This window comes from Solea senegalensis, linkage group LG17, assembly GCF_019176455.1.
Source record: "Solea senegalensis isolate Sse05_10M linkage group LG17, IFAPA_SoseM_1, whole genome shotgun sequence".
Lineage (NCBI taxonomy): Eukaryota > Metazoa > Chordata > Actinopteri > Pleuronectiformes > Soleidae > Solea > Solea senegalensis.
In genome coordinates, this window is record NC_058037.1 from 11,487,038 (window position 1) to 11,511,505 (window position 24,468).

The 24,468-nt window shown below is 40.2% G+C and overlaps 2 protein-coding genes across 2 annotated transcripts; one reads left to right on the forward strand and one right to left on the reverse strand.

Moving 5' to 3' along the window:
• Positions 1 to 1,544: 1,544 nt before the first annotated feature.
• On the forward strand, positions 1,545 to 14,249 carry snx3 (sorting nexin 3). The gene is made up of 4 exons (XM_044049177.1): positions 1,545 to 1,741; positions 10,941 to 11,036; positions 11,618 to 11,742; positions 13,686 to 14,249. Exons 1-4 carry the CDS (start codon positions 1,580 to 1,582, stop codon positions 13,789 to 13,791), a joined length of 489 nt encoding a protein of 162 aa, XP_043905112.1. The 5' UTR covers positions 1,545 to 1,579; the 3' UTR covers positions 13,792 to 14,249.
• Positions 14,250 to 15,054: 805 nt separating this feature from the next.
• nr2e1 (nuclear receptor subfamily 2, group E, member 1) lies at positions 15,055 to 23,623 on the reverse strand. Its single transcript, XM_044049176.1, has 9 exons — positions 23,086 to 23,623; positions 20,559 to 20,704; positions 19,727 to 19,814; positions 18,833 to 19,068; positions 18,292 to 18,438; positions 17,744 to 17,840; positions 17,478 to 17,627; positions 16,879 to 16,984; positions 15,055 to 16,662 (listed from the first exon to the last, which is right to left on the reverse strand). The coding sequence occupies exons 1-9, from the start codon at positions 23,144 to 23,146 to the stop codon at positions 16,500 to 16,502; spliced, it is 1,194 nt and encodes a 397-aa protein (XP_043905111.1). The 5' UTR covers positions 23,147 to 23,623; the 3' UTR covers positions 15,055 to 16,499.
• Between the last annotated feature and the right edge of the window lie 845 nt (positions 23,624 to 24,468).

Sequence of the window (24,468 nt, forward strand, 5' to 3'; positions counted from 1 at the left end):
TTGTCAGTCTCTCTGTATTCTTCCACCCAAAACTTTGACGTCTAACTCCTCCAACAGTTTTGAGAAAACCCCCACACATGTTATATCAAAACGTGCGGCTCGACCGGTACTTGTGTGCGATGACTATTTCTAAGCGTTTCAAGTAACCATGGCGACAAAAATCGCAAAAAACTGCCATATAACTTCCACATACACATGAATGGGAAACAGAGGGGCTTGTGAATCTCTCTCCCCCTCTCTCCTTTAAAACTTGATCTTTTAAAGGGTGACTCCACCAAAAAGTACTTCCAAGGTGGATTGGAAATCTCCGGCCATATAACTTCCACATACACATGAATGGGAAACAGAGGGGCTTGTGAATCTCTCTCCCCCTCTCTCCTTTAAAACTAACACAGACGAAAATAAGAGTCAACAGCTCAGACACCAGCTGTTTACAAGATTAAAGCAGGTCAATTAAGACAAATCAATTACTGTGCAAGAATCAAGACAATATGATATAAACATTTTTTACATATTAAAATAACATACACATGTATAAACAAAGAAGAAATTGAGTTGTGCTTCACGTAGGGAACCTGTATCAGATACTTGCCAAAGGCTGGGAGGGAAAGCAGCATATATTATTCAAGACAGCTGCATATTTGCAATAAAATTAAATTTAAGTTGAACTTCTGCCTGCATGTGTAATTGTATGTATCCTATTAGGTTTTGATGCTTTTAGGATACCGTCCCTTTTTTCTTTTTAATTATTATTATTATGTGATATTTTTTTTAATACATAGTTTGGGGTGTTAAATTCCGATGTATTGTATGTATGTACTGTGTCAACTGTACGTGGTGCAGCAGAGTGTACACATTAACTCAATCAATATTTGACTATGGTCGGATAAACGAACGTGTCCTCCGGCAAGTTGTAAACAAACCCAGCGGCAGATATCTGAGCAGCGTCATGCGAGTCTCAGCTGATCGGAAGTAAGACGGAGATGATACCGGAAGTCAGGTGATTTACCTCCAACGTAAAATTTACAATTTCAGATTATCAGTGCATGAAAACACTAAACCACATGAAATATAGAACTATTGATACTTAGTTTTCAAACATTTGATTTATGGGCTCACATTTTTTTTAAAGATCACCAATTGTCATGATGACCCAATTTCTAATATACTTAATTCGAGACAAGGTCAAATTTGTGCATAATTTAACGTGCCTGACTAATTTGTTGTGTATATTGTGTATATTATTATAACATTTTTCTTAAAGATAATTTCTTATTCCTTTTAGAATAGAACAAATATCCCATATGGTTGTGTTGGTTAATATGATGTTGATATGCAAAGAAACAAATAATATATTGAGTACAGATTAACAGCCCTACTGTATCGAGTGTATGTATATCAGTGTTGGAGTCTCTGTATTATTCGGTATGGACAGAAAAGTCTATTTTCTTTAGTTTGTGGTACCATTTTATCGGCTTTGGGAATAGTACGGGCTTTTATTTTGAAGGACGGTAGCGGAATACACATACTTGTATTCCGGCTAACTTAACGCGAGCTGCTAGAAGGACAGGGGGAAGACATGGCTGATACCATAGCCGACACCAGAAGGCTCTGCGCTAAGCCTCAGAATTTTAATGACGCGTATGGCCCACCGAGTAATTTTCTAGAGATTGATGTGAGCGACCCTCAGACCGTCGGCGTCGGCAGGGCCAAATATACCACCTACGAAATCAGACTGAAGGTGAGCCTGCTATAGCAAGTGCTAATGGTGTTAGCTTGTAAGCTAGCTACCTGAGCTAGCGACCTGGCTGTGCAATCAAAGATCGTTCAAACTTCTTGACATCTGGACTATCGCAGTGCAAAAGACATGCACATTATGACGTGGTTGCTGTTCGACTTTGTGAACAATAGTGCACGAAAAACACAGGATTGTTGGCGAAATAAGTTTGCCCATGCTAGTTATCAGGCTAGTGACACTCGTCAAAGTTGTTGGTGATTAGCTTCCTGTCATCGAAGTAATGTCAGTCCTTGATATTAGGAGTTTACTAGTTTGTACGTTTAATAATATACATATAATTTAATTTGACATGAGTAATGTCAATATTTACATACACAATGTGAACCTTCTATCCGCTGTAAATGTGAGTTTTCCATTGCTCTTCTGGAGCAGGATAGTTGTTTACATTAGCCTGAAAGTTTTTTCCTCCCACTGTGTCGCGTCAGTGCAGCAGTTTTGTCAGTTCACTTTGGCACCATGTCAAAAATTTGGTTGGAGTTATATAAACTCTGTTGCAACCTGGCCCAAAACTGTGATAAAACAAGTATTGTTCAAAACAGTTCAGAGTTATACTCCTGCAGCCACACCCAATTTTCTGACTGCAAATTATAGATAACCTCATCGTCCACACTTACTATGACCAACTTTACATGAAAGTGTCACAGTGTGACCAACTGCTCTGCTCCCTCATTCACAAACTCATCACACTAATACTATTTCAAAGATCCATTGTCTAACAGTCTGAAGAATGTATTGAATACAATACACATATATATTTGTGTAAGTGTATAATCACTTTTAACTAGAAATAGTTTGGTTTGTATAGCTTTAGAATAAGCCTTGTCATGTACTTTCTGCAAGGGCCTTGCTTTACGAGGCTGCCATCTACCATGTTTTTACAACACAGAACTGACAAACCATCAAGAGTGTATTTAATGTTTTGAAGTGGGGGTTTAATATGTAAATAAAGTAGGCTCTGATTTCCAAACCACCATGGCAAAAGCAATGAACAGAGAGTATTTCATTTTTTACAGTCTGAAGTCCCACCATAAGCTATATAGATAGATATATAAGCTATATGTACATAAACTAGAATGCTATCATTATCTTATGTGGAGATCTTCAAATCAAATAATTTCTTCCTTAACTTACACCCTACATTAATCAAAAGAATAATAATCCTCCTTTCCGTTGTAGTTATGCTGCTCTGCTAGACATAAAAACCTAACATAAACAACCACTGTCAGAAACATGTCGTTCTTGGCTGAGGTAATACTTATTCATCAAAAGTCATGTAGGGTTGTGTGCGCCACTATCACACTAAAGGAGAACATAACTCAGCAAGTCAGCTTCCTTGTAACTATAGACAGGATACAGGATGCTCTTCCCCCCCAGCCTCACTCAACACATTTCCTTCCGCCTACTTGACTGAAGAGTTTGCAGGGGAGTTTAGGATTCTTCGTAGAGAAGTTTCTCCTCCCTTTCATAAAAGGTTAAAGGTTGTAATTAATATGTTGTCAGATGTCACATGTTAGATTATCTTTACTGCCTGCAAATGTGGTGTTAGTGAGCAATCGGTGAGGACACCAAGTCACACTTTTGGCAGATCTGCATAAAAAGTTTTTGGACGACTTTCAACAAGCATCAGATCAGTACTGCATTTTGGTGATTTATCAGCTACTCTTCTTTGTTCTTGTTTAAAAATGCCTGGATATGCCTGTCATCCACACTACCCTGGCACTTAGAGACCTAAAAATTGAGAAGTTTAAGGACAATGCTGTTTCCATTTTTATTTGAAAACTAGTCTTGCCTTTTTGTATGTGTAAGCGAAAGCAGACCTTCGGAAATGATGACACAGTTAACGATTGATTCGGCCATGACATTGCCTTTGTTGATTTGTCACGCTTGTGTCATGTGACCTCTGTCTTCTTATTGGCCAACAAGGCTTTTCAGTAGCGCTGCAACTAACCCTTATTTTCATAATCGATTAATCTGTCGATTATTTTCTCGATTAATCGTTTGGTCCATAAAATATAAGAAAACCTTAAAAAATGTTGATCGGCGTTCATCAAACCTGTCCACAAAACAAAATGATTGACTTTTAATGATTTCTTTGTTATCCAGAGCAATGAAATTAAGAAAATATTCACATTTAAGAAGCTTAAGCGATCGGAAATCTTGTTTTAATCATGAAAAAACCTTAAAACCGATTAATCGATTATCAAAACAGTTGTCGATTAATTTAGTAATCGATTAATAATCGATTAATCGTTTCAGCTCTACTTTTCAATAATAGTATTGTTGCCACCTGTTGATTTGGCATGCTTTTTCCAGCACTAGACTGTGAGTTAATTATTTTTTTTTTTAAATACCCACCTATCTGCTGCTTACGTCTAAATTATTTACAAAAATTATCTTTTCTGGAGGCCCATTTACATTTGTCTTGAAGCCTTCAACCTTATCATGTAGTATTTGTTAGGGGATTGACACTTAAATGGCATTTCAGAAGGGTTTAACCCCAGAGAAATTGACTAATGTTAACAAAAATTGGGATTGTCTAAGTGTAAGTTACACTATGATCATGAATAAAAGCCTTTATTTGTAGACAAGACAATGACATGATTAGGTTTAGTTTCCCACAAGCGAAACGGTTGATCACCACATGTTTGAAGTTTGAATTCTGCTATGTAAAGTTTTTTTTTTCCAAAGACATACATATTTTTCAGGACATTTGTCCCTTTTGCTGCCATTCAAGCTATTGCTTTACATATGAGTTTAATGTGCAGGCAGCATTAGGAGTATGGACTTGTCATTCAGTCATGATGCTCAACTGATTGCCTCATCTCTTATCTGTAAAGTGTCATATCATTTAACTGACACCCCTGTAGTTAGTGGCCTGGCATGTTTAGATTGGTTAGTATCATCAAGTATTTATAGTTTCCCTTTACCTTAAAGAATTGGGTTGAGGGAAGAGAACCCGTCTCCAGGCGTTGGCATTGAATATAAGGCTACTGTACTTGATTAGCGTGTAATAATTAGCATATGCGTGTAATCAGCATTATTGTGCACCTCATACCCTTGCGTGACCCTGCTTTGCATAAGACCACAGAAGACGCGGCGCATCCCACAATTCTCAACAAACACGGTGTCAACTTTGCTTTGCTTCTCTCCTTCTTTCTTCAGGTTTCTTAAGAAGCATTTCACTCCATCAATAACATTTTAACATTGGCCACAGTTCTGCTCTCCAGAGTGCATGCCATATCATTTTTGTTGCTCTTGTGTTTGGTTTCATTGTGCTTCCAATAATTAGGACTATACTGAAATTTTGTTAGCTAATTTTGTTATAGTTCCTTTTCTTAACTTATTCCCTTGTCCCCTGTTCTCACTGATGTTCCGCTATCCATCTGAAACTGAGAGAGAGCCCTTGTGGCCGCCCTGAGACAGTCGGCCTAATCCCCTCATTGATAGAAGGGAAGAATGAAACGGGCTACGGTGTGGGGGAGTTGGCGTGTTTATTCCCCAGCCTTACTCCACACCCCCTACCATGGGAGGGCAGAAAGCCACCCCCCCTCACCAGCCTTCATCCCTTTGCCCACTTATCCCATTTTCACTCTTTACTGTGTGCACTCACTTTACCTGGTTTAAAGTGTCTCACAGTATGTGAGTTACTACAGTCCTTAACTGAATAACTGAATGTGGTTTACTGTACTGTAAGGCCATATTTTGTCATATGAGAGTGCCCACGTTTGCTGTGACGTTTGATGTGACTGTTTAAATATGTGTCAGATTAGGCCTATGGCTTGGGACTTATCGGTATGTTGAATGTTCAATGCAATTAGTGCTGGGACAAGTTGTATAAGGTTTGGTTTGTTGTGTGAAAACTGTTTTGCTTGAGGCAGATTACATAGGTCGCTTGTTGACAGCCAGTCATGTCTTTAGTGTTAAAAATCAATGTGATCCATCCACTCATTTCAGTCCGGCTGAAGCTCAGTTCATAATGAAAGGATATCTAATTTTGCCTGAGCCATCTTGTAATGGCCGGAGTGGTGTAAAAATAATTTTCTGTTCTCTTTTTTCATTTTTAGTGTCAGGTTTTTTTCTGCCCCTGCACATGTTTGTCATGTTCCTAATGGTCCATAAAGTTGTACAGTAGAGTATTATCATGTCACCTAATGTTTTTCGGGGGGTGTTACTGGTTCGAGCTCAAGCAACATCGTTTTTATACCTTCATCAAACAGAGGGTTTGTGGTGTGGGTGTGTGTTTGTGTGTGAAGGGGATGTTGAGTATTATCAAAATTTCTTGTCTTTACTTGGTTCCCATCTCATCCAGAGAGCACATTCAATGGAGTGAACTTTGGGATCTCACTTTGTTTATGGATAGGAGTACATAAAAGGCCTCTTACAGCTCTGTCTCTCACTCTCACTCAGTCTTCTACCCCTCCTCTTCTCTACTCCCATAGCTTCTCCCTCTCTCTTTCTTCTTTCTTTCTCTTTTCCATTTGGACATTGGGGCGGGGGGCTTTGGTCATTAATAAAATGGAGAGAGATGGGGAGTGTGTGTGTGTGTGTGTGTGTGTGTGTGTGTGTGTGTGTGTGTGTGTGTGTGTGTGTGTGTGTGTGTGTGTGTGTGTGTGTGTGTGTGTGTGTGTGTGTGTGTGTGTGTGTGTGTGTGTGTGTGGGGTGGGGTGTGGTGGGGTGGGGGGGTGCTTGTCAGGCACAGTCAAGTGTAATCCAAAGTCTACAGCATCCTCTTCGACAACTATTTTAATGGAAATGGGGAACATATTGTATCAAGGCTACCATATCCTACTTGAAATGACAGTATCAAAAGTGGGAGTTGAAACTATGGCAACAAAGCAGCTTTTTGCCAGCTCGCCGAGTCTAGGCTGTCAGGCCACAGGGGCCTGCATGCAAGGGAACGAGTGAGAGAGGACATGGAGAGGCAAGAGCAAAAGACCTATAGCCTTAACTCTTTTGTTCCCTGTCTTTTTCCCCCCATTTTGGAATATGATGCAATGAGATGGTATTATGTTGCCATTTTTAATGCTGTTATTCTGAAAAGGGAGTATATGGGAGGGGTGAGAAGAGGGCGTGGGGGGGAGGTTTAGGATGCGCTCTCTCAAACTTGACTTAATCCATCCTGCTAAAAGCTAATGCATGGTGGCCTTGAACTATTCTCTCAGGAGATGAGTGATCTTTGTCCCCTCTCTCGGTCTTTCACTGTTCTCTCTGTTTTTAAGGGGTTTTTGCCTCTTTTCAACCCATTTTCAATGAGCCTAAGGTATTGTGTCCCTCTCATTATGAGTCAGACACTCTTCCCATGAAGCATGGATTGCACCTTGTATGCTCCAAATGGAAAATAAAGCTAGTAGGTACACTTTGAAAGATCTACATCTAGCTTTATGCTCCTCTTTAAAAATAATAATACAGTTTTTTCTCTTTTAGGGCTGCTTTTAGGATAACCACTAATGCCTCATTTGTGTGTATCTGGCTTTTTTCTTCCTCTGCTAATGTTTGTCTTTCACAATCCTTTTATCTTTTTTTATGATTTTCCTATTTAAACAATTAATGAAATGCTAAGAAGTGGCTAAGTCTGGACTGGTCCCATGTCCCAAACACTGCAGGGGCCAGTAAGTTGAGACACCCAAGCCCTTGCCTCTAACCAGCCATGAAGAGAACAGAGGCCAGGGGAAACCTGATCTTTGACTCGTAGAGCTCTCACGCACCGCCTCCTCCTGTGTTAGTGTGTGTGTGTGTGTGTATGAGAGTGAGAGAGAGCGAAACAGAGAGTGAGACCTCTCATTTTTCAGTTCTGTCGTTTACGTTCCTCCCCTTGTCCTGCAAGGGCAATCTCTTAATCACAGGGTTAGAGAGGGTGAGAGGATTGAAAGGCCAGGTGACTTTCTTTCCTTACACCTTCCCTGCTAACTTCATTGTCTGGAGATCGTTCGCCTGAGTGTACAAACAAGCTTGAGCGCTCTGGGCTATTATTTTTACGATACTAACTGTATGACTGGTCAGATCTATAGCACGTGACACCTGTTCGTGTATACCTCGTGTACGTCAGTGTGTGCTTGTGAGCGCTTAAGTGATTTCTGTGTGTGTGCACACATGATGGGATTAGAGTCACGGCAGTGGCAGATTACCTGTAACTGTGATCTGTTGTGGTGGGGATTAACTTTGTGGCGCTCCATGCTGTGAGGTAACATGACACAGCAGGGCCAGTCCATGGTGAGAGGAGAGTGAAGTTAATGCTAGAGCACTGGGGCGATAAAGCTAAGATAATCCACTTCTCCTGTGACCTGAGAAAGAGGAGGAGTGAGGGGGTAATTGACAACTTCACCTGGAGAGAACTTGAAATTATGGGTTGAGGAAATGTTTTAGGGCTGGTGAGTTGCATGAAAAAAAAAAAACTGTGGGAAAGAGGGAGTGGCAGAGACTGAGTATACAGGTACCAATTTGGTGACAGAGTAAGGATGTTTTCCTATTATTGCAACTGAGTTTACATAAGAGTTAGAGACAGATTTTGAAATTTGATGCTTTGTTTTCTCACTGACAAACACAAACAAAACAATACCCAGATTTGTACATACAGTATGTAAAAGTCTGACAAAACAGCACATTTTTTTGCCTCTGAAGTAAGGCTGGGCAATAATTAAATAATATATAGACCATGATGTCATTTTCGTCAATATCAATATAGAAAAACCTCACTAAATAGCAATATAATGCTTATGCAGTGTGTACACACTTTGATACGAAACACATAATTGCTATTATGTGTTTTGTTGTTGCCCACGAAAAGATTTCAAAACCACAATTAGTTTAAACTTTCACTCCAGAGCAAAACCTCTGACATTTTATTGCGATCATTATTGTTTTTTTTTATGGTGATATAGTTTTGTCCAAATCACCCAACTGTATTTTGAAGCAAGATGTATGTATAAAAAAACCTGCAACTGGAATGAATTAATGTAGTCTTACTTTTTTTATGAACTAGAAAAATGTCACTGGTGCATGTAAGAGGGAAAAATTCCATGCAACATTATCACAAACGTCACTGTATGAAGTTTGCAAAGAAACATAATGCCGTTGACACCATTTGCTTCGACTTCAATGTAGACCCTGGGAATCAGTGCCGCACAGTGAAACTGCACACCACTGTTTCACGCTGGCACGCCTCCAGCACGTTCTGAAGTTACCGAACCAAATTCTGAGCCGACTGACGCATTTACGCCAAATTCACACATTTAGCCCTTTGCTGACCAATAAGTCATCAGTGGGTTTGCCTGTGTATGCTGTAGACAAAAGGAAGAAGGAAGGACAATACCGGTGAAAGTACAGAAGGAAACGAAGAACATGCCGTTGTCTCTGGATGAGTATGAATCTTTGATGAAGATTGTGGTCCGCCATGTTGCCACAGTCATGTTTACTTACACTCTCGTTGTGCGTTGAGCAACACCTGGTGGAACTTTGGTTTTACTTAACTGGTGTAAACGCAGGCCGATTGGAACTAGAACCTAAACGGAAACTGTGTTGGATGCTTGCCAGTGTGTAAAGCAAATCCAGTGCAAGAACTCCTCCACATTTACCTTAATCGCCCCATTTCAATTTACTGGGTAAAATGTAAGCAACAATCATTTCACATTTTTCATTATAATGGAGCATTATTATCTTTAAAGAGGCCCAAATTTTTTTGAGCTTGTTACACTGGATGTTGCAGGTGTACCTACGTAAGTGACTGATTGAAGAGTCAAGCACTTGATTATCACAACAAAAATAGCTTTTTGTGACAACCCCAGAGGTGCATTTAATGGCCAGCGTTCGTTCTCTAGGCAAACGTAACATCACATTTATGTTACCGTTGTGCGGCTTATCCTCATAGTGAGATCTTTACCAGAAATTCTCACTCCTTCCCACCAAATGTGGGTGGGATCCACAGTTTTGAGGACTGAGGAGAGGACAGAGCGGAGAGGGAAGAAAATGAATGCCTGTGTCCCCCCCATTGAAACACCACCATGAGGAGTCTCAAGGGCAGAAAATCTGACTTATTATCACAGAGTGAGGGGAAATAAAGAGGGGAAAAACGAAAGGAAGAGAGGATGAGAGCGAAAAGACCACTCCTGCTCTCCTCCCTCCTCAATTAGTCCTGCACAGACCAGATGAAGCTCCCAACCTCTCCAGTTTTTCTTTTCTTCCTTTACACCCCCTCCTTTTCCTTTCTTTTTTTCTTTTGCTCAGCCATTTACTCAGCCTTCTAGTTAACTCTCCATCCCTTTGCCTGCACACAGCCATCTGCTCATCGATCAGTTTCCTGCTCACACTGTATTCATGCTGCGCCTACTTGCTCAGTTGCCTTGCTCTTGTGATTCCTCCTCCTCCTCCTCCCATGAATTCTGACCTTCTCCGAATGTTGCCTGCCAATGAAATGCTCATTCACTCGCTCTGTGTTTGCACATTGTCATGGGATGGCCATGTGCTGCCAGGACTAGTGAAGAGCTTTGGCATTGTGCTGTAATGTGCTGTTTGCTTCAGTGTTCTCCGTCAATGTCAAAACATCTCCCCTTTTTAATATTAAATTCACTCTCAAGTGCTTGTCAATAGCAGCTTAGAATTACGCGCACATCTGTGCACTGGTATACACGAACACACCGGTGGAAAAAATAGGCAAAACATTCTCAGTGCAATAGACCTTGTTGAGCAAAACATAAGTGAACTTTGTCTGGAGGCCAGTTTATTTATTTATTTTTTATCTGGATTGGTTCATTTTGTGTCCTTAGTTGTTTTCTCTTAGGCCTTGTTGTTCGTTTGAATAAAGTCAGAGTAGAAAACGCAAGGCTACACTAGAAACAAATGTAAGATGGTACATTTACCTTGAAGTAAGAATAAAAAACGTATTCGCACTTATAGCATGTTAATAACAGTTTTCTGATATTTCTACTATTGGAGCTGGAAGTGTGGCCTGTGATTTAGTTTGTAGCGGTTGTAAATCTTAAATCCTAAAGACGGTGAATTGTCTGTTTAACTGCACGTTCTTTACTTTTGTGGCTTTATGAAAATCCTCAATGATTCTTTAGTTCATTTATTAGCCACAGCGATTTAAGGAAACCTTAAACCAAGGCGGTCGTCGCTGTAACAGTTTGCCACTTGTGTTTGTCCACAGACGAACCTACCCATCTTCAAGCTGAAGGAGTCCTCTGTGCGGAGGCGATACAGTGACTTTGAGTGGCTCAGAGCGGAGCTGGAGAGGGAGAGCAAGGTGAGACATTGACGGCAACTCGGCACAAAGCCTCTGAAATACTTGCCTCACCAAATCTTTATATTACATTGACCACATCTGCCTTTGTTGTGCTTCATCTAGAGGCAAGTTGCTGTTCACGTCTTCTCTCACTCACTGATTTTCCACTGCTTAATCCTACACATGAAGGTTGTAGAGGAGCCACTCCCAATCCCAGTTGACAGCGGTTGCAAAAGGCTGGTTACACCCTGTACAGTTCGCGAGTCCTTCGCAGGGCAAACATATAGTGTCCAATTAACCTGTGCATATTTTAGGAGTGTGGGAGTAAGTCAGAGAAAGGCCCTTGGTCAAACCGGGATTAGCCACTCCTTTCCCATGTCATGTGACCATTTTTACAGCTTCTAAAACTTTTAAATTCTTGGGGAGCATTTTTACTGTTGGTTTTGAGCCTCACGTAACTTGTGTTTGGGTAGCACTGACCATAGGAGATCAGATCTGACCTTGGTTTATCGGACTTCACAGACTTCACGGTTATTAATGTCTTAATTCTAAGCACATATGTTCTCGTTAACCTGCCGGTCTGTGATTTCCTCTCATTCCAGGTGGTCGTCCCTCCTCTTCCAGGAAAGGCGTTTATCAGACAGCTTCCATTTCGGGGGGACGATGGGATATTTGAAGATGGTTTCATTGAGGAGCGAAGACAGGGTCTGGAGCAGTTTCTCAACAAGTAGGCTGTTTCACAACTTTGACTTTCTCTGTTCCTCCCCTATCTTGCCTTGAGGTAAAAACTTTTTTTTATTCTTTACAGCTTCTCTGTATCCACAGTCATTTGCAGCTTCTGTCTCAGCGAGGTGTTCTAACTCTGCAGAACAATGAAACACTTTGTGCATCAAGTATATTCAACTTTTTCACTTCTCTTATTGTTAACAAACTGAAACAGCTTAGACGGGCAGATCTTTTTCTTTTCCTCCTTAATTCTCTTTCATAATTACCCTGCAAAGGACAAAAATAACTTAAAGAGGACTCAAGTGTGCACCTCACAACATCATTTTTCCCAGATTTGTTTTATTGTTGATGTGTAATTTATGATAATTGCAGCTCAAATTACAGCGCGTGGTTCCATGGGATGCTGTGTGCACCTCTGCTTATTTTTGATCCAGCACGTCCTCGTTTTCAGCTGCAGAACAATAAAAGTTACTGTGTGATTGTAATTATTTGCTTTGATTGCAGACTTGGCCATTATCTTTGTTTCATGTGCAAATGCGTCAATGTTTCCTGTTGGAATATTAAGTGCGCAAAGACAGTTGAGAAAATTAAAATCCATAAATAAGAATGTGCTGGCAATTAAGGTTTTCCCCCCTTTGCCTCCAGTGAATGAAACGCCGCCGTTGATCATATCATTGTTCAGACTTAATACTGGACGATGTGGCTGGCAGCATTGTTTTAATCTGTGATTGAGAGCATTGTGAAGACAAAATCGTTTGGGACCATTGTTGCTTTGAAACAACTGAGAAGGAGGAGATGAGATAAGCGTCAGTTTTTGATTAGCCTCAAACGGCGTAATTCAAACTTCAGGTATAAGAGAAGGGCAACACATCCCCACTTCAGAAAAAAAGCAAGCAAGGCCTTGAGAATCTCCCGCTGCACGTCGTCCTCAATGGCAGCCTTTCCAAAAAACCGACTAAATAGAGTTTGTTGTATCGCAGTGTTGATTTTCAACTGATTGCCCTAATATTTGTCGTGGCCGTGCCTCATGAGCAGCTTAATTTATCCGAAATATTGATCTGTTTTGAGACATTCAGTCTCAGCTGCACAGGCTCAGGCCCATTAAGCTCGTGTTTGTCATCTGGAGGGGAATTAAAAGGAAAGCCTCATGTCAGAGTGGCTTTAACGGAGGGTCAGAGTCATAACTTAGCTGTAATGGATGTGATGTAATCAAATTCATTTCGGTAAATGATACTCGCATGTAAAAGTAGAGGTTGAGAAAAAAAAAATGATTTCACCGAGTTCCTCCCCCTTGTGCACTCAATTCGAAACTCTTCACTTGTGTTATCGTCACTGGGTTTTCGCGTTATTACTGTTACAGAATGTACCGAGTGATTATTGATTAGTGAACAGTTACGTAAAGATAAAAGACATTAACCGGTGGAAGCGTTTTTATTCTGTGGCCGTCTTCTACCTGCCCAAGTTTTGTGTTGTTATTAATATTACATATTTATTCATATTCATGTTCATTAAAAGCATTTGAGTCATAGCAATTTGGCAAAGTTGAACGACAAGTGTGTAAAATATGATGTTGCAACTTGTGTAAAATGTAAAATAGAACACATTAGCTGCAACGCAGAATGCAGTTTTCTGAAATTTGAATTTACTCTTGGTATATGTAAAAGAAGACGGTTGGAAGAGCCGGTCTGAATCTGTGAAATGCAAAATTTAAGGGAAGCATTTTACCTTAAACCTGGGGAATGTCACCAGTATTTAAGTACGCACAAATGTACCGAATACTAATAATATAAATGTTACCTCACACATTCCAAATGACTCCTTAATCCACTTGTGCGCTTCTGCCAAAAGCTGAACTCGGGTAATTAACTGTCACCTTTTGACAATGTCCCTGAGGCGTCAAAAAAACCTACCTGTTTTCACCGTTTCCACTGTGGTGTGTTTCAGAGTGGCCGGTCACCCTCTAGCCCAGAACGAGCGATGCCTGCACATGTTTCTACAGGACGAGTCCGTGGACAAGAACTACACCCCATCCAAAATCAGACAAGCCTGAAGAGAAACGATGGCCCCGCTTGGCCCCCGGTGCGGCTCAACCCCTGCTCAGCCCGGCGCGGTCCGACAACCCAAAGCTCTCGTCACTGCTCCAGGTTTCTCACAGACAATATACATTTCAAAGACGACCACCCGCCACCTCGTCCCAATAATATCGTTCACTCACTGCCTCTTTAAGTTCAGTTAGTGGTCCTGATCGGTGTTTGTTTTCCCCTTTCTAATTGGAGTCAAGGATGTTTAAAACATAACTGTGCTTCAGAGTAATTTAAAGTTATATCTCTTTGTCTGGAAATGCCACTAACATGGATATATTATGTATTTATCATTTAGCTCGTCATGTCTTAAAATATGTTCCTTTATGTAGTGAAGTCTTCTATGTATGCAAAGCTCTTGAAAAGACCCACATTTCCCATCATTTATATATATATACATATATATATATATATATGTACACACATATTTATATATATGTGTGTATATATATATATATATATATATATATATACACACATATTTATATATATGTGTGTATATATATCCGATAATGGCATGGCTCACCGTAAATATAGCAACTAAACACACGTATTTGATGGGCCTTGATTCTGAAGTCACACACAGTTGATTCCCTCTTCGATTCCCTCATCGGAAGCGTGTGTGTGTGTGCGTGTGTGTGTGTGTGTTTGTGTGTGTGTGTGAGCGTATCAACCAGCACCCGTCCACTTATCACGGTAATTTTATAGCAGGAAAGACATTATATACAAAGAGGGAACTGCAGTATTTCTACAGGCCATATGCATTTTGAGATTTGTATACTGCTGTGCCATTTTTGTTCATTTTGAAGATTTTTCCAATAAAATAGGTGAAATGGAAGTACATTGGTGCGTCACAGTTGTCTGTCAAGACGCCGCGGCCTTTTCAGCAACACCAAATTCACATTTGATAGAACTTTACATTATAGTACACTAATAAATGTTAATTATATGGTTGTAGTTGTAGGGAAGTCATATTATGGTAATACCATCTTTTTCCAGTACAATTTCCACCCCGGTCATAACAATAACAGTATGATAACAAGGAGATAAGATAATAGTACAGTAATATGTTATTTCCAAAGTAATAAACAGGCAACTTCACATTCATATTAAAAATCATGCTCCCATTTTCCATTATTTTCAGGGTGTTAGTGGTGATTATTATCGGATTAAGATGTATTATCATAATAATATGCCTTTATTACAAAATGATTACCATATTATTAGTGTACTGTAATATAAATTGTGCCCAATTTAATATGTTACCCAATAAATACATCATTTATTATTTACATCATGGAGACACTTTAGGCTTTGTGTCAATTTACAGAGAAACATAAGTTATAATTTAGAAACAACCCCATGACATCATCATAATCATTTAACACATTTAAAGTCCTTTTATTTAATAGATCGATCTATTCTTATAACCAAAATATGTCACTACCAGTAAATGTATATTTTTATATGCTTCATAGATTTTAGATTTGAGTTCTGGCTCCTTCAACATCAAGTTAAAATGACAATATATTTATATTTTCGATAAAAAGAAGAGGTGCTGCTCTGGTGCCAGAGTGCACATTAAACACATTAATCTGAAACACAAGTAAATGACTCACATATAAACTTTACCCGCCACATAAACCCACTTCACTTGATGCAAGACATGTAAGAAATAATCAAAGTTATTAAAAGTTATTCATCACATTAGGATTTATTCACCACTTTTAAATGTGACCTGGAAATATCTCGATATTTTTCACCTTTTACAATGAAGACAAACTGAAGCGTAACACTATTATTTGCAATAACGTGGAGCAGCTTCAAGCCAAGATCATATGAAAACTCAATTCAGTGTATTTTATTTATTCTCTCTGTTACAACCCTACACAGTTATAACTCTAACGTATTTACAGCAGAATAAAAACATCACGGATCACAAAAACATTCCCAAGTGCTGATTCTTTTTTCTTCCTTTTCTTTTCTTTTCTTTTCTTTTTTAATATCCAGTGTTAGTGTCTAACTTAACAAAGTCGACCCAGGACACACAAACAGGACAGTAACCACTTAAATACAAAAACACTATCTTCTGATTCGTGGAGTTTCACAGGATATGTGAGCATAACCCATTTTTAAGTCAACATTTTCACTGAGTTGCTTCCACATCGTTGCCCCCGTGTGTTTGGTTTCAGCACCAGATCGAGGGACAGCGACTCGCATCATGACATCGGTTTTTTTTCTTCTTCTCTTTTCTTTTTTTCTTCCTCCATAGGGATTGAACACAGCAATAAAAAGATTGAATTGGTCATCAAGCTCATTGGTCTCACAGACACTCGAAAACAAATGTATTAATATATATATATGTATATATATAACATGTCTTTGTTGGACGTGCTCAGCAGGTGGAGTCAAACACTGCAGGCTGTCCTTAACTCTACAATGAAAATGACTGGCTATAGTCCTCAACTAGAGCAACTGTTAACAGGCTACACGGTGAATTCAGGCTGTGGTACAGTCTGTGTTTCAGCCCATGGTTACATCTGCTATAGGGTCTTGGCTTCCTGTGATCACTTTCTGTTTTAGTGTGAGTTTCTTTATGGATCCTTTAGGTCAGGCGTTGTTGTTGTTGTTTTTGTTTTTGTTGTTTTTCCCCCGCTCCGAGCACACTGGTGAAAACTCATATATCGCTGGACTTGTACATGTCAGAGAGGAGTCTGGTGATGGGCACGTTTCCGATGGTCTTCTTGAAGAACACCTCCTCTATGGTGGACGGGTTGACGGAGCGCAGAGCCGGCAGGAGCAGGAGCAGCTTGCCGAAGCGACACGGCTGAGTCGGGTACCTGGAACACAACACATCATCAAATAAATAAAAATAAATTATATCGCTCTCGCGCAGCCTCTCTAATTAACGCACACCTGGTGACAAATTGCTGCCAATTGACGCACCTGCGCAAAATTACAGGAGGCGACTGTGACTGTGGCTTATTGCCTCATTAACTCAATAATGAACGCATGTATAGGCTGCTGTTGCGCGCCGCGTGTCTGCGGAGTCTCACCTGGTGTGGATGTAGCTGTTGAGAGTGAGCTGCGCCTCGTCCTGCAGAGCAGCGATGGCGCTGGCGTTGCGGAAACTCCGCAGCTCAGTGTTGCCGTGCGTGGGAACTTCAGAGGCAGAAGGAAACGGTCAGTAGTGTCACCCAAGAAGTGAAACTTTCCATTTGAGCCCATTCAACGTTCAATGTCTACAAACAGGCCTACAAACTGCTTAGAACTATTAAGGGACTGTCTGTGTGATTTTCATTCCAGTTCCTTAGTTTCTATTAATGGATGTTGCATTATGTTTTGTTTTGTTTTGTTTTTGTTGAGGGGGTCAGTAAAGATTTTCAGTTTTGCGCACAGTGCAACTCTGTGCACAGACAGAGCACCTGCACTTATGTGGCCCATAGCATTGATTGTCAATTAAAAGTGTGCAATAATGCCAAGAAAATTGCACTTCATTTGTAAAAGAAATAGAACACAATGTCCTGTCTATATACTTTCGTTTTGTTTTTCAGTTCCTCTAAAATGATCAATAATGACCGTTCTATTTATTTCCAGGTCCTGTTTTGATCCGCCGACATTTGCATGGTACATAAATATAAGTTAGAGCACTCACCAGCTTTAAATGTCACGATACATTTTAAACAGGCGAACTCTGTCGCGTCAAGCCGCATCTGTCTGAACCTGGTCACCACCTCCTGAAGAGCCTGGATCTCAGAGATGATTTTATTCATCCGCTGAGTCTCTGTGTTGTCAGTGTTCATTCCTATTATACACACACACACACACACAGAGAGGGTCATTATATACAGAATAACACTGTTATCACGTGTTCATCTATATGAGGCCTGTTGCAGCCTGTGCTCTCATAAGTGCACACACCAGAGACAGCCAGAAGAGTGGTGGAGTCCACGGGAATGGCCCACTGCGCGATGCCCAGAACAAATAACTCCCTCCAGGCGTCCTCAAGGAGAATCAACTGTGAAAGATAAGATTGTTTTTGAATAAAACGCTTTTCTAAATATAGGTTTTATTCACTTGTTTTAGTCACATTAAGCACAAATAACAGTAATCCGTGCGTAAAACATGTTGGGTTTTCAATTCCATGCTGATGCACAGCAACTCCTTTGGTTTTAGTTACCCAAAATTTGTTGTTAAACACCTACATGTGTGGTTGGTTATTGGAATAAATACATATTTAAGTACAACTTGCAATTGCAATATTATGATTATGAGTGGTGCCCCCCTTTCCTTTAACCCTCTGCCCCCTGAAATGTCTGTGCAAAATGGCCTTAAACATATCATTTGACTTTAAATCCTGAAAAACTATATCATTTTTTCAACATATTCTTATTGTTTCTCTACACGTACAACACATTGGAACTTATGTCTCTAAAACGTCTCCCTCTGTCCATCAGTCCACAGTTTACCTGATCAGATAAAGGCAGCGTGGAGAACGCAGGGACACTTTTTGCCCACTTGATGCTCATGAACAGGAGGCGCGCCGCCGACTCGCACACTGACTCTGTCGCCATCTCGTAGAGGAACATTGGAGTGCCACTGACCTCGTGGGGATACTGGAAGGAATAAACCATCGTCGTCATCGTCATCATCATCATCATCATCAACAACAACACAGTTAACTGTGACTCTCTGTGCAGGTAATTGCGGTTAACAATGATCAAATCCCAATCAGCAGCACCTGGTTTTATAATCATTGTTGTCATAATTGTTGCCTGTGGCAGATTTGCGCTGATAAATCTGGCCTAATTGGCGGATTTGTGGCTGCTAAATCGGGACAAGAATTTCAGCTTCTCACTTTGCGAAGAAAACAAATCCTATAATAACATTTGGGAAGTTTATATTACAGGAAACAGCCACGGGATAAATTGTACATTATGATTTTATAAATGAATTTGTACTATAAGAAATCCTATACGAAATTGAAGGAGAATAAAAAAAAAAATCTACCTTCGGGGTGGGCTGTGCCAGACCCACGATGGCCTGTCTCTCAGGTGTGGTGGCCACCGCGCTCATCTCCAGGTTGTGTGGCTCCAGCTGCGTGACCGTGGTGAAGAAGGGAGGGCCGGGCAGAGAGCCTCCAGAGAAATGCGTCGATGATCCGTTCACCTCTTTGTGGCCCCGGAAGTACAGGGCGACCTGTTTGCGGATGGTGGAGGTCCGGGGGCCCCTCTCGTGCTGAACGGCTGTGAAACACAAATATAAATAATGTATTTGTTGAGAGTCGGTGAAGTAAGTTCATTTCGTTTTAAATGATTTATTTTGTTAGTTTTGAGCATTACATTCAATGCTATGGCTATGGCTCGAGGGGACTAATAATTTGTACCCTGGTCGGTTTTGGTTTTTGTGGAATAATTTCATTTCGATGTTCAAGTTAAAACATGGAAGTATCCAAAATTGGGAAATGCCTTTAAAACAATGACCTTTTCATATGGAAGGCTAATATTTTTGTCCTCAACTATGTATATATAAATACCCATTTTGAACGACGTTTTATTTTTTTTACATTTATTTTTTCTAAATTTATATTTTTTTTTTACAGCATCAATTCTCAATTAAAATAATGAAAGATGCCCTTAATTTGCATTTGAGTTGTACATTCTGCCACACAGCACTTCTATGCAGTGACTTTGTAGAAAAGTGTTGAGCAGGTATATTAAACACCATGAGTGCACATTTATTGAAGTGTAAGTACAAGTGCAAGTACACTGTAAGTTTTTCCCCAATGAATAATTATGAGGAGGTGCCCTTTTTTATCTTCAGCCTTTGCTCCCTTTGCACAACACTGCTCATCGTTATTAATAATAACAATTATAATTATAATAATAATAATGTTCCATTTACCGTCTTTATTCATATTCACTTCTAGACACTTCTTCAAACGGCACGCTCGGCACTGGTTTCTGTGAGTTTTGTCCACGGGACAACCGCCCTGTGCAGGGGAAGAGAGAGAGAGAGGGATGGGAGGGAGGGAAAAAGGAAGGAGGGGGGTTAGAGATTCCAGTTGAAATTCTCTGGGCTTGCACGACAGAAAGCTTGGTACTATTATCTGCCTGGGAGGCCAATCTCCAGGTGAAAGATCGTGCTATTATCGTGTAGTTATGCGCTACTCCCCTGCGGCTCCAGTGCGCCCTGATCCTGCAGGATAAGCACTCCATCCCGCCCTCTGCTGCCTAAATCCTCGCCTTCGAGTCATCACATTAGATTGGATTACACCTGATATATTACAGCAGTGAGGTGTTTAGCTCACTACTTAATGGCGCAGGCATGACACAATTAGGCTCATCAGGAGAGACTTAACGCTGCGCCGCAAGAGCAAAGCAAACAGACATCTGCGCGTAAAATGCCACATTCGTGCGTAAAGCTTTAATAGTCTGTTGTGATCTTTTGGCTGAGTCTGAGTAAACACGTCTCCCTGGAGATGAATGCAGTGCATGTTGCTTGGATATCATTTAGTCAGTGTAGAAATCAGAATGACTGGGTACTGAATGCTCTCTTGGTTTGATTTTCTTTTTAATGTTCCTGCTTCCTCCTGCATCCATTAAGAGTATAATGAAAGAATCTTTCAAAACCAGCGTCTATGTCAAAAATCAATTAATCTAACATAAAAAAAGGAAAGAAAATGAGGACAAATATAGGATTTGAGTAAATAGTGAACAGTGGCGAGGCCTCTCACCTGAGAGCCAGATTTACAGACGTAAGTTCTGTTCCTGCGGATGCTCCTCTTGAAGAATCCCGAGCAGCCGTCACAGGCGTAAACGCCGTAGTGCTTCCCTGAGCTGCGGTCACCGCACACTTTGCATGGGATGTCCAGAATCCGACCTGGGAAAGGCCCGTTATTCCAGTTAAAAACAACGTTCATAAACAGTAGGAGAGATTCACCTCAATTTAAAATGAATACAAATATTGTAGTAAATTGTGATTCTGCAAGAATGACAAAAACGGACATTTTGACAAAAAAACTTTTAGAAAAGTTTTTAATTCATGAGTTGAAGACAATGTCGCTGGTGTCCAATTTGTGCATACAGTAAAAGCCAGGACTGAACTTGGTTTGACTTCCCAGAAAGTATTTGTTTTTGTCAAACAGACACACACACACTGGACCGTGACCCGCGACTCGTCCGACCATGGGAATTCACTGCGCACATTTCAAGAATAAAGTCCGGTGGGAAGCGTCATATCTGAGCTCTCTAAGACAATGGCCCGAGGGCGCACAATGGAGACATTAGGGGAAAGTGTTAACTTAATGATTTTCCCCCATTGAACCTCGTCTGACTGCCTGGATCTCGACAAGCTGCCAACTCCCCTTCATAATAGGACTCGACAGCTGCTTTATCCCGCAGGTCTATAGGCCCCAGGATTAGGGAGTGACACTGCACCATGAGAATAATGCGCACCAACTCGTTTCACCAACTCAAATGAAGTGTATGTAAATCGACTCCGGTGTAGATGAAAAAAATGTGATTTTTTTTTCCTTGTGTGTGAAGATTTTGTATTCAAATCTATGAAAAAGAGCTATATTTGTATGCATATGAGGAGTCTTTTTTATTATTATTCTGGAGGGAAAAGCCGCCTATGTAATTACACTGACGTTTTGCCACCTGCTCATTGATTCACCAGTGACCCGTCAAAAAGGGTAGCATGGGAATAAGTACTCAGCAGCAAAAACAATGACTCCGGGAGAGAGTTATCGTGCCTCAATTGCCAGATTATGAAGATTCGGAGAGCTGTGCAGCTATTTAAGTGCGGGCCACAGCCGTGTCATTACTTTAAGATGAAGGTGGACAACTTTGTTTGAAGCGTTTTACGTGCAGTGTGCAGAGTTTATAAGTGACAGGAGACATAAAGTAAATAAGTGATATAGCTCAGGTCAATGAATCATGAAATAAATTGCTTAAATATAAACAAGACAGTTACATTTTGAAAAAAAAAAACAACAACTCCCATGCGCAATTAAACCAAATGTGAACCATGACGGAAACACTCACACAAAAAAATATGAAGTTTGCTGAGAGTCGGTGACATAAAAATGACGCGCGGTGATGTTGTGTAAGAGGGAAATGTATTTAACTTCCCGCGGTGGGGGTCCAATTCGTCTCCATTGTGCGCGGTAATTGGTCGAAGATTTATGGCATATTCTATTAACGTAATCAGCATCAAGGCGAGAACCTGCTGAAAGAAGTGGACGTGAAGTTTCACTGAGAGAGAGAAGGACACGTTTTTACAGCACTGACCACCCATAAGCACACCACGACAGTAGCTGTGTGAGTTGTTATAATTTAATACAACATTATAAGATGTTTATTTGGCCGTGCTGAAGTCAACTAAACGGGCGAATGGAACCGGCAAAGAAAATCATCCTATATTTAAAATCAAAAAACAACAGCCTGATTTAGGCCTGGATTATGTGTGATTTAATTTATATTTATGAGGAGGCCTCGTAGAGGAATAATTGCCAAACTAAAACTAACATAACACACAATAAGTCAAGAAAATGTTCAACAATTTAAAACCATCATATCACTGAACACATTTCGGATTAATATAAAATAAAATTTGTGTAATTTAAGAACGAGATGTTTTATTTTTTCTAAATTAAAATTACCACAAGATATGGATCCGCTTTAGATCAATTGACACCAAAATGTAAAAGCAAATGTTCCCTCAGATTGTTGTTGTTATCATTATTATTATTATTATTATTATTATTGTTGTTGTTATTGGAGACATTATTTAAAAAAAAAAAGAATACAGGCAACAAGTGTCATAAAGTTGGAGGCAAAGAGAGCAGCGCGTGGATGGATGAGGCGCAACTCCACGTTAATATTTATGTCCTCTAAAATGTGATCTGCCTAATGTGACAGTAGATTCTTTAAGTGCCATGATTTCGTTTTGGACACAAGTTTACGCAGTAAAGTGTGTGTGTGTGTGTGTGTGTGTGTGTGCGCGCGCGCGCGCTTGGAAAAAGAAACAAGCGACAGCTATTCCCCACGGACCGCTTATCACACTTCTTTTTTTTTCCACGCGCACGAGGAGTGAAACGACTTCTTATTGTAGTGACATTAGAAACAGCAGCTGTGCTTTAACTTTATTTGTCTGACGCGTCAAAAAACAACGGACTTAATTCACGGAGAAGCGAATCTAATTCACACAGTCACTCGGGTCACTCGGGAGCGTCAGGGAGAGAGAAAGGCGACACTTACTTGATTTGACGTTCAGAATATCCAAACAGCCACTTGTTGAACCGGCGGGTTTGCTCATCATGGATGTTCGACTTTATGATACAGTTCAGAAAGAAAGACAAAAAAAACAATCCTCTCTCTATGGTCTCTTTTTACCAAAATCAAATTCCCCGAGCTGCTCAACTTGACAAGCGTAAATCTCCACTCGATGACTCCGCGTCAAGACACTCGATGGCTCATTGTAGCCCACAGTGTTCGCGGAGTGACGCGGACCGCAGCTCCAGGACAGAGACTGATCAGCGGCGGCGGCAGCAGAGCTCCTGCTCGGTGCGTAAAGTTCAGAGTTGGAGAAGCTTTGCCCGGCGCGTCTCTGACTTCAGTGATAAACTGTGCACCAGCAGGAAGGAAAAACCAAAAAAAGATAGAAAGAAAGAAAGAAAGAAAGAAAGAAAGAAAGCAAGCAAAAAGAACAGTATTCGGATACTGAGGCAGATGAGAGCTTTTAAAACCAAGACACGATGTGACTTTGTGGTGCGAGTTCCCCCCAAATAAGCCTCGGTAATATTTATGAGAAGTGTCACGGGGGAGGCTGGAGGGTGGAGGGTGGAGATCTCCACTTCCTTCATCCACTTGGCTTTCTACTCCAAACTCCAGCCTGACGTCACTGGCGTGTGTGTGCCTGAGTGTGTGTGTGTGTGTGTGTGTGTGTGTGTGTGGCTGGTGGTGTGAATGTGTATGTGAGTGATGTTTGTGCTCTTGAATCTATAAAGAAAAGTGTTCAGCAACATTTTAACTATGCTTTAGCTGCTTATATTTGTGTTGTTGTTTATTTATTTGAATCTCAGTAGTGCCGTACGCGTCGTTTCCTTCATTGTTAATGTTACATTTAAACGTTTAAGGATAAGTTCATGCATATAATACTTCACAGAAATCACAGAGTTAATGTTAAACTACTGCGTGTGCGTTTTTCTATTAAAAACGTTTGCAATATTGTAAAAAAAAATCCTCACACCTTTATTTTGTTGTTAAATATAGTATTTAAGTATTTCTTCTTTATCTTTGTAATTTTAGTTTCACTAGTTCAACCTGTTGCAGGTGTTTGACTTTCCAACTGTTCTTACAATGACTTTTACCCTTAATTTTAACAGTTAATCCAATTATTAGCCACATTATATATGTAAAAAAATAAAGTGAAGTAAACAAAACATCAAAACAATTTTTATTTATTATAGTGTTTAATATATAGAGCTTTTATAGTGCATGTTTGTGTTATGTTCAAACATATGTCTGCGCCACACTGTTTAAATTATATTAATTTGTGATGATGATCTTAAAATATTTATATTCGTTTAGAACATTATTATTACAGTTTATTTAATATTACTAGTATTATTATTATTATTA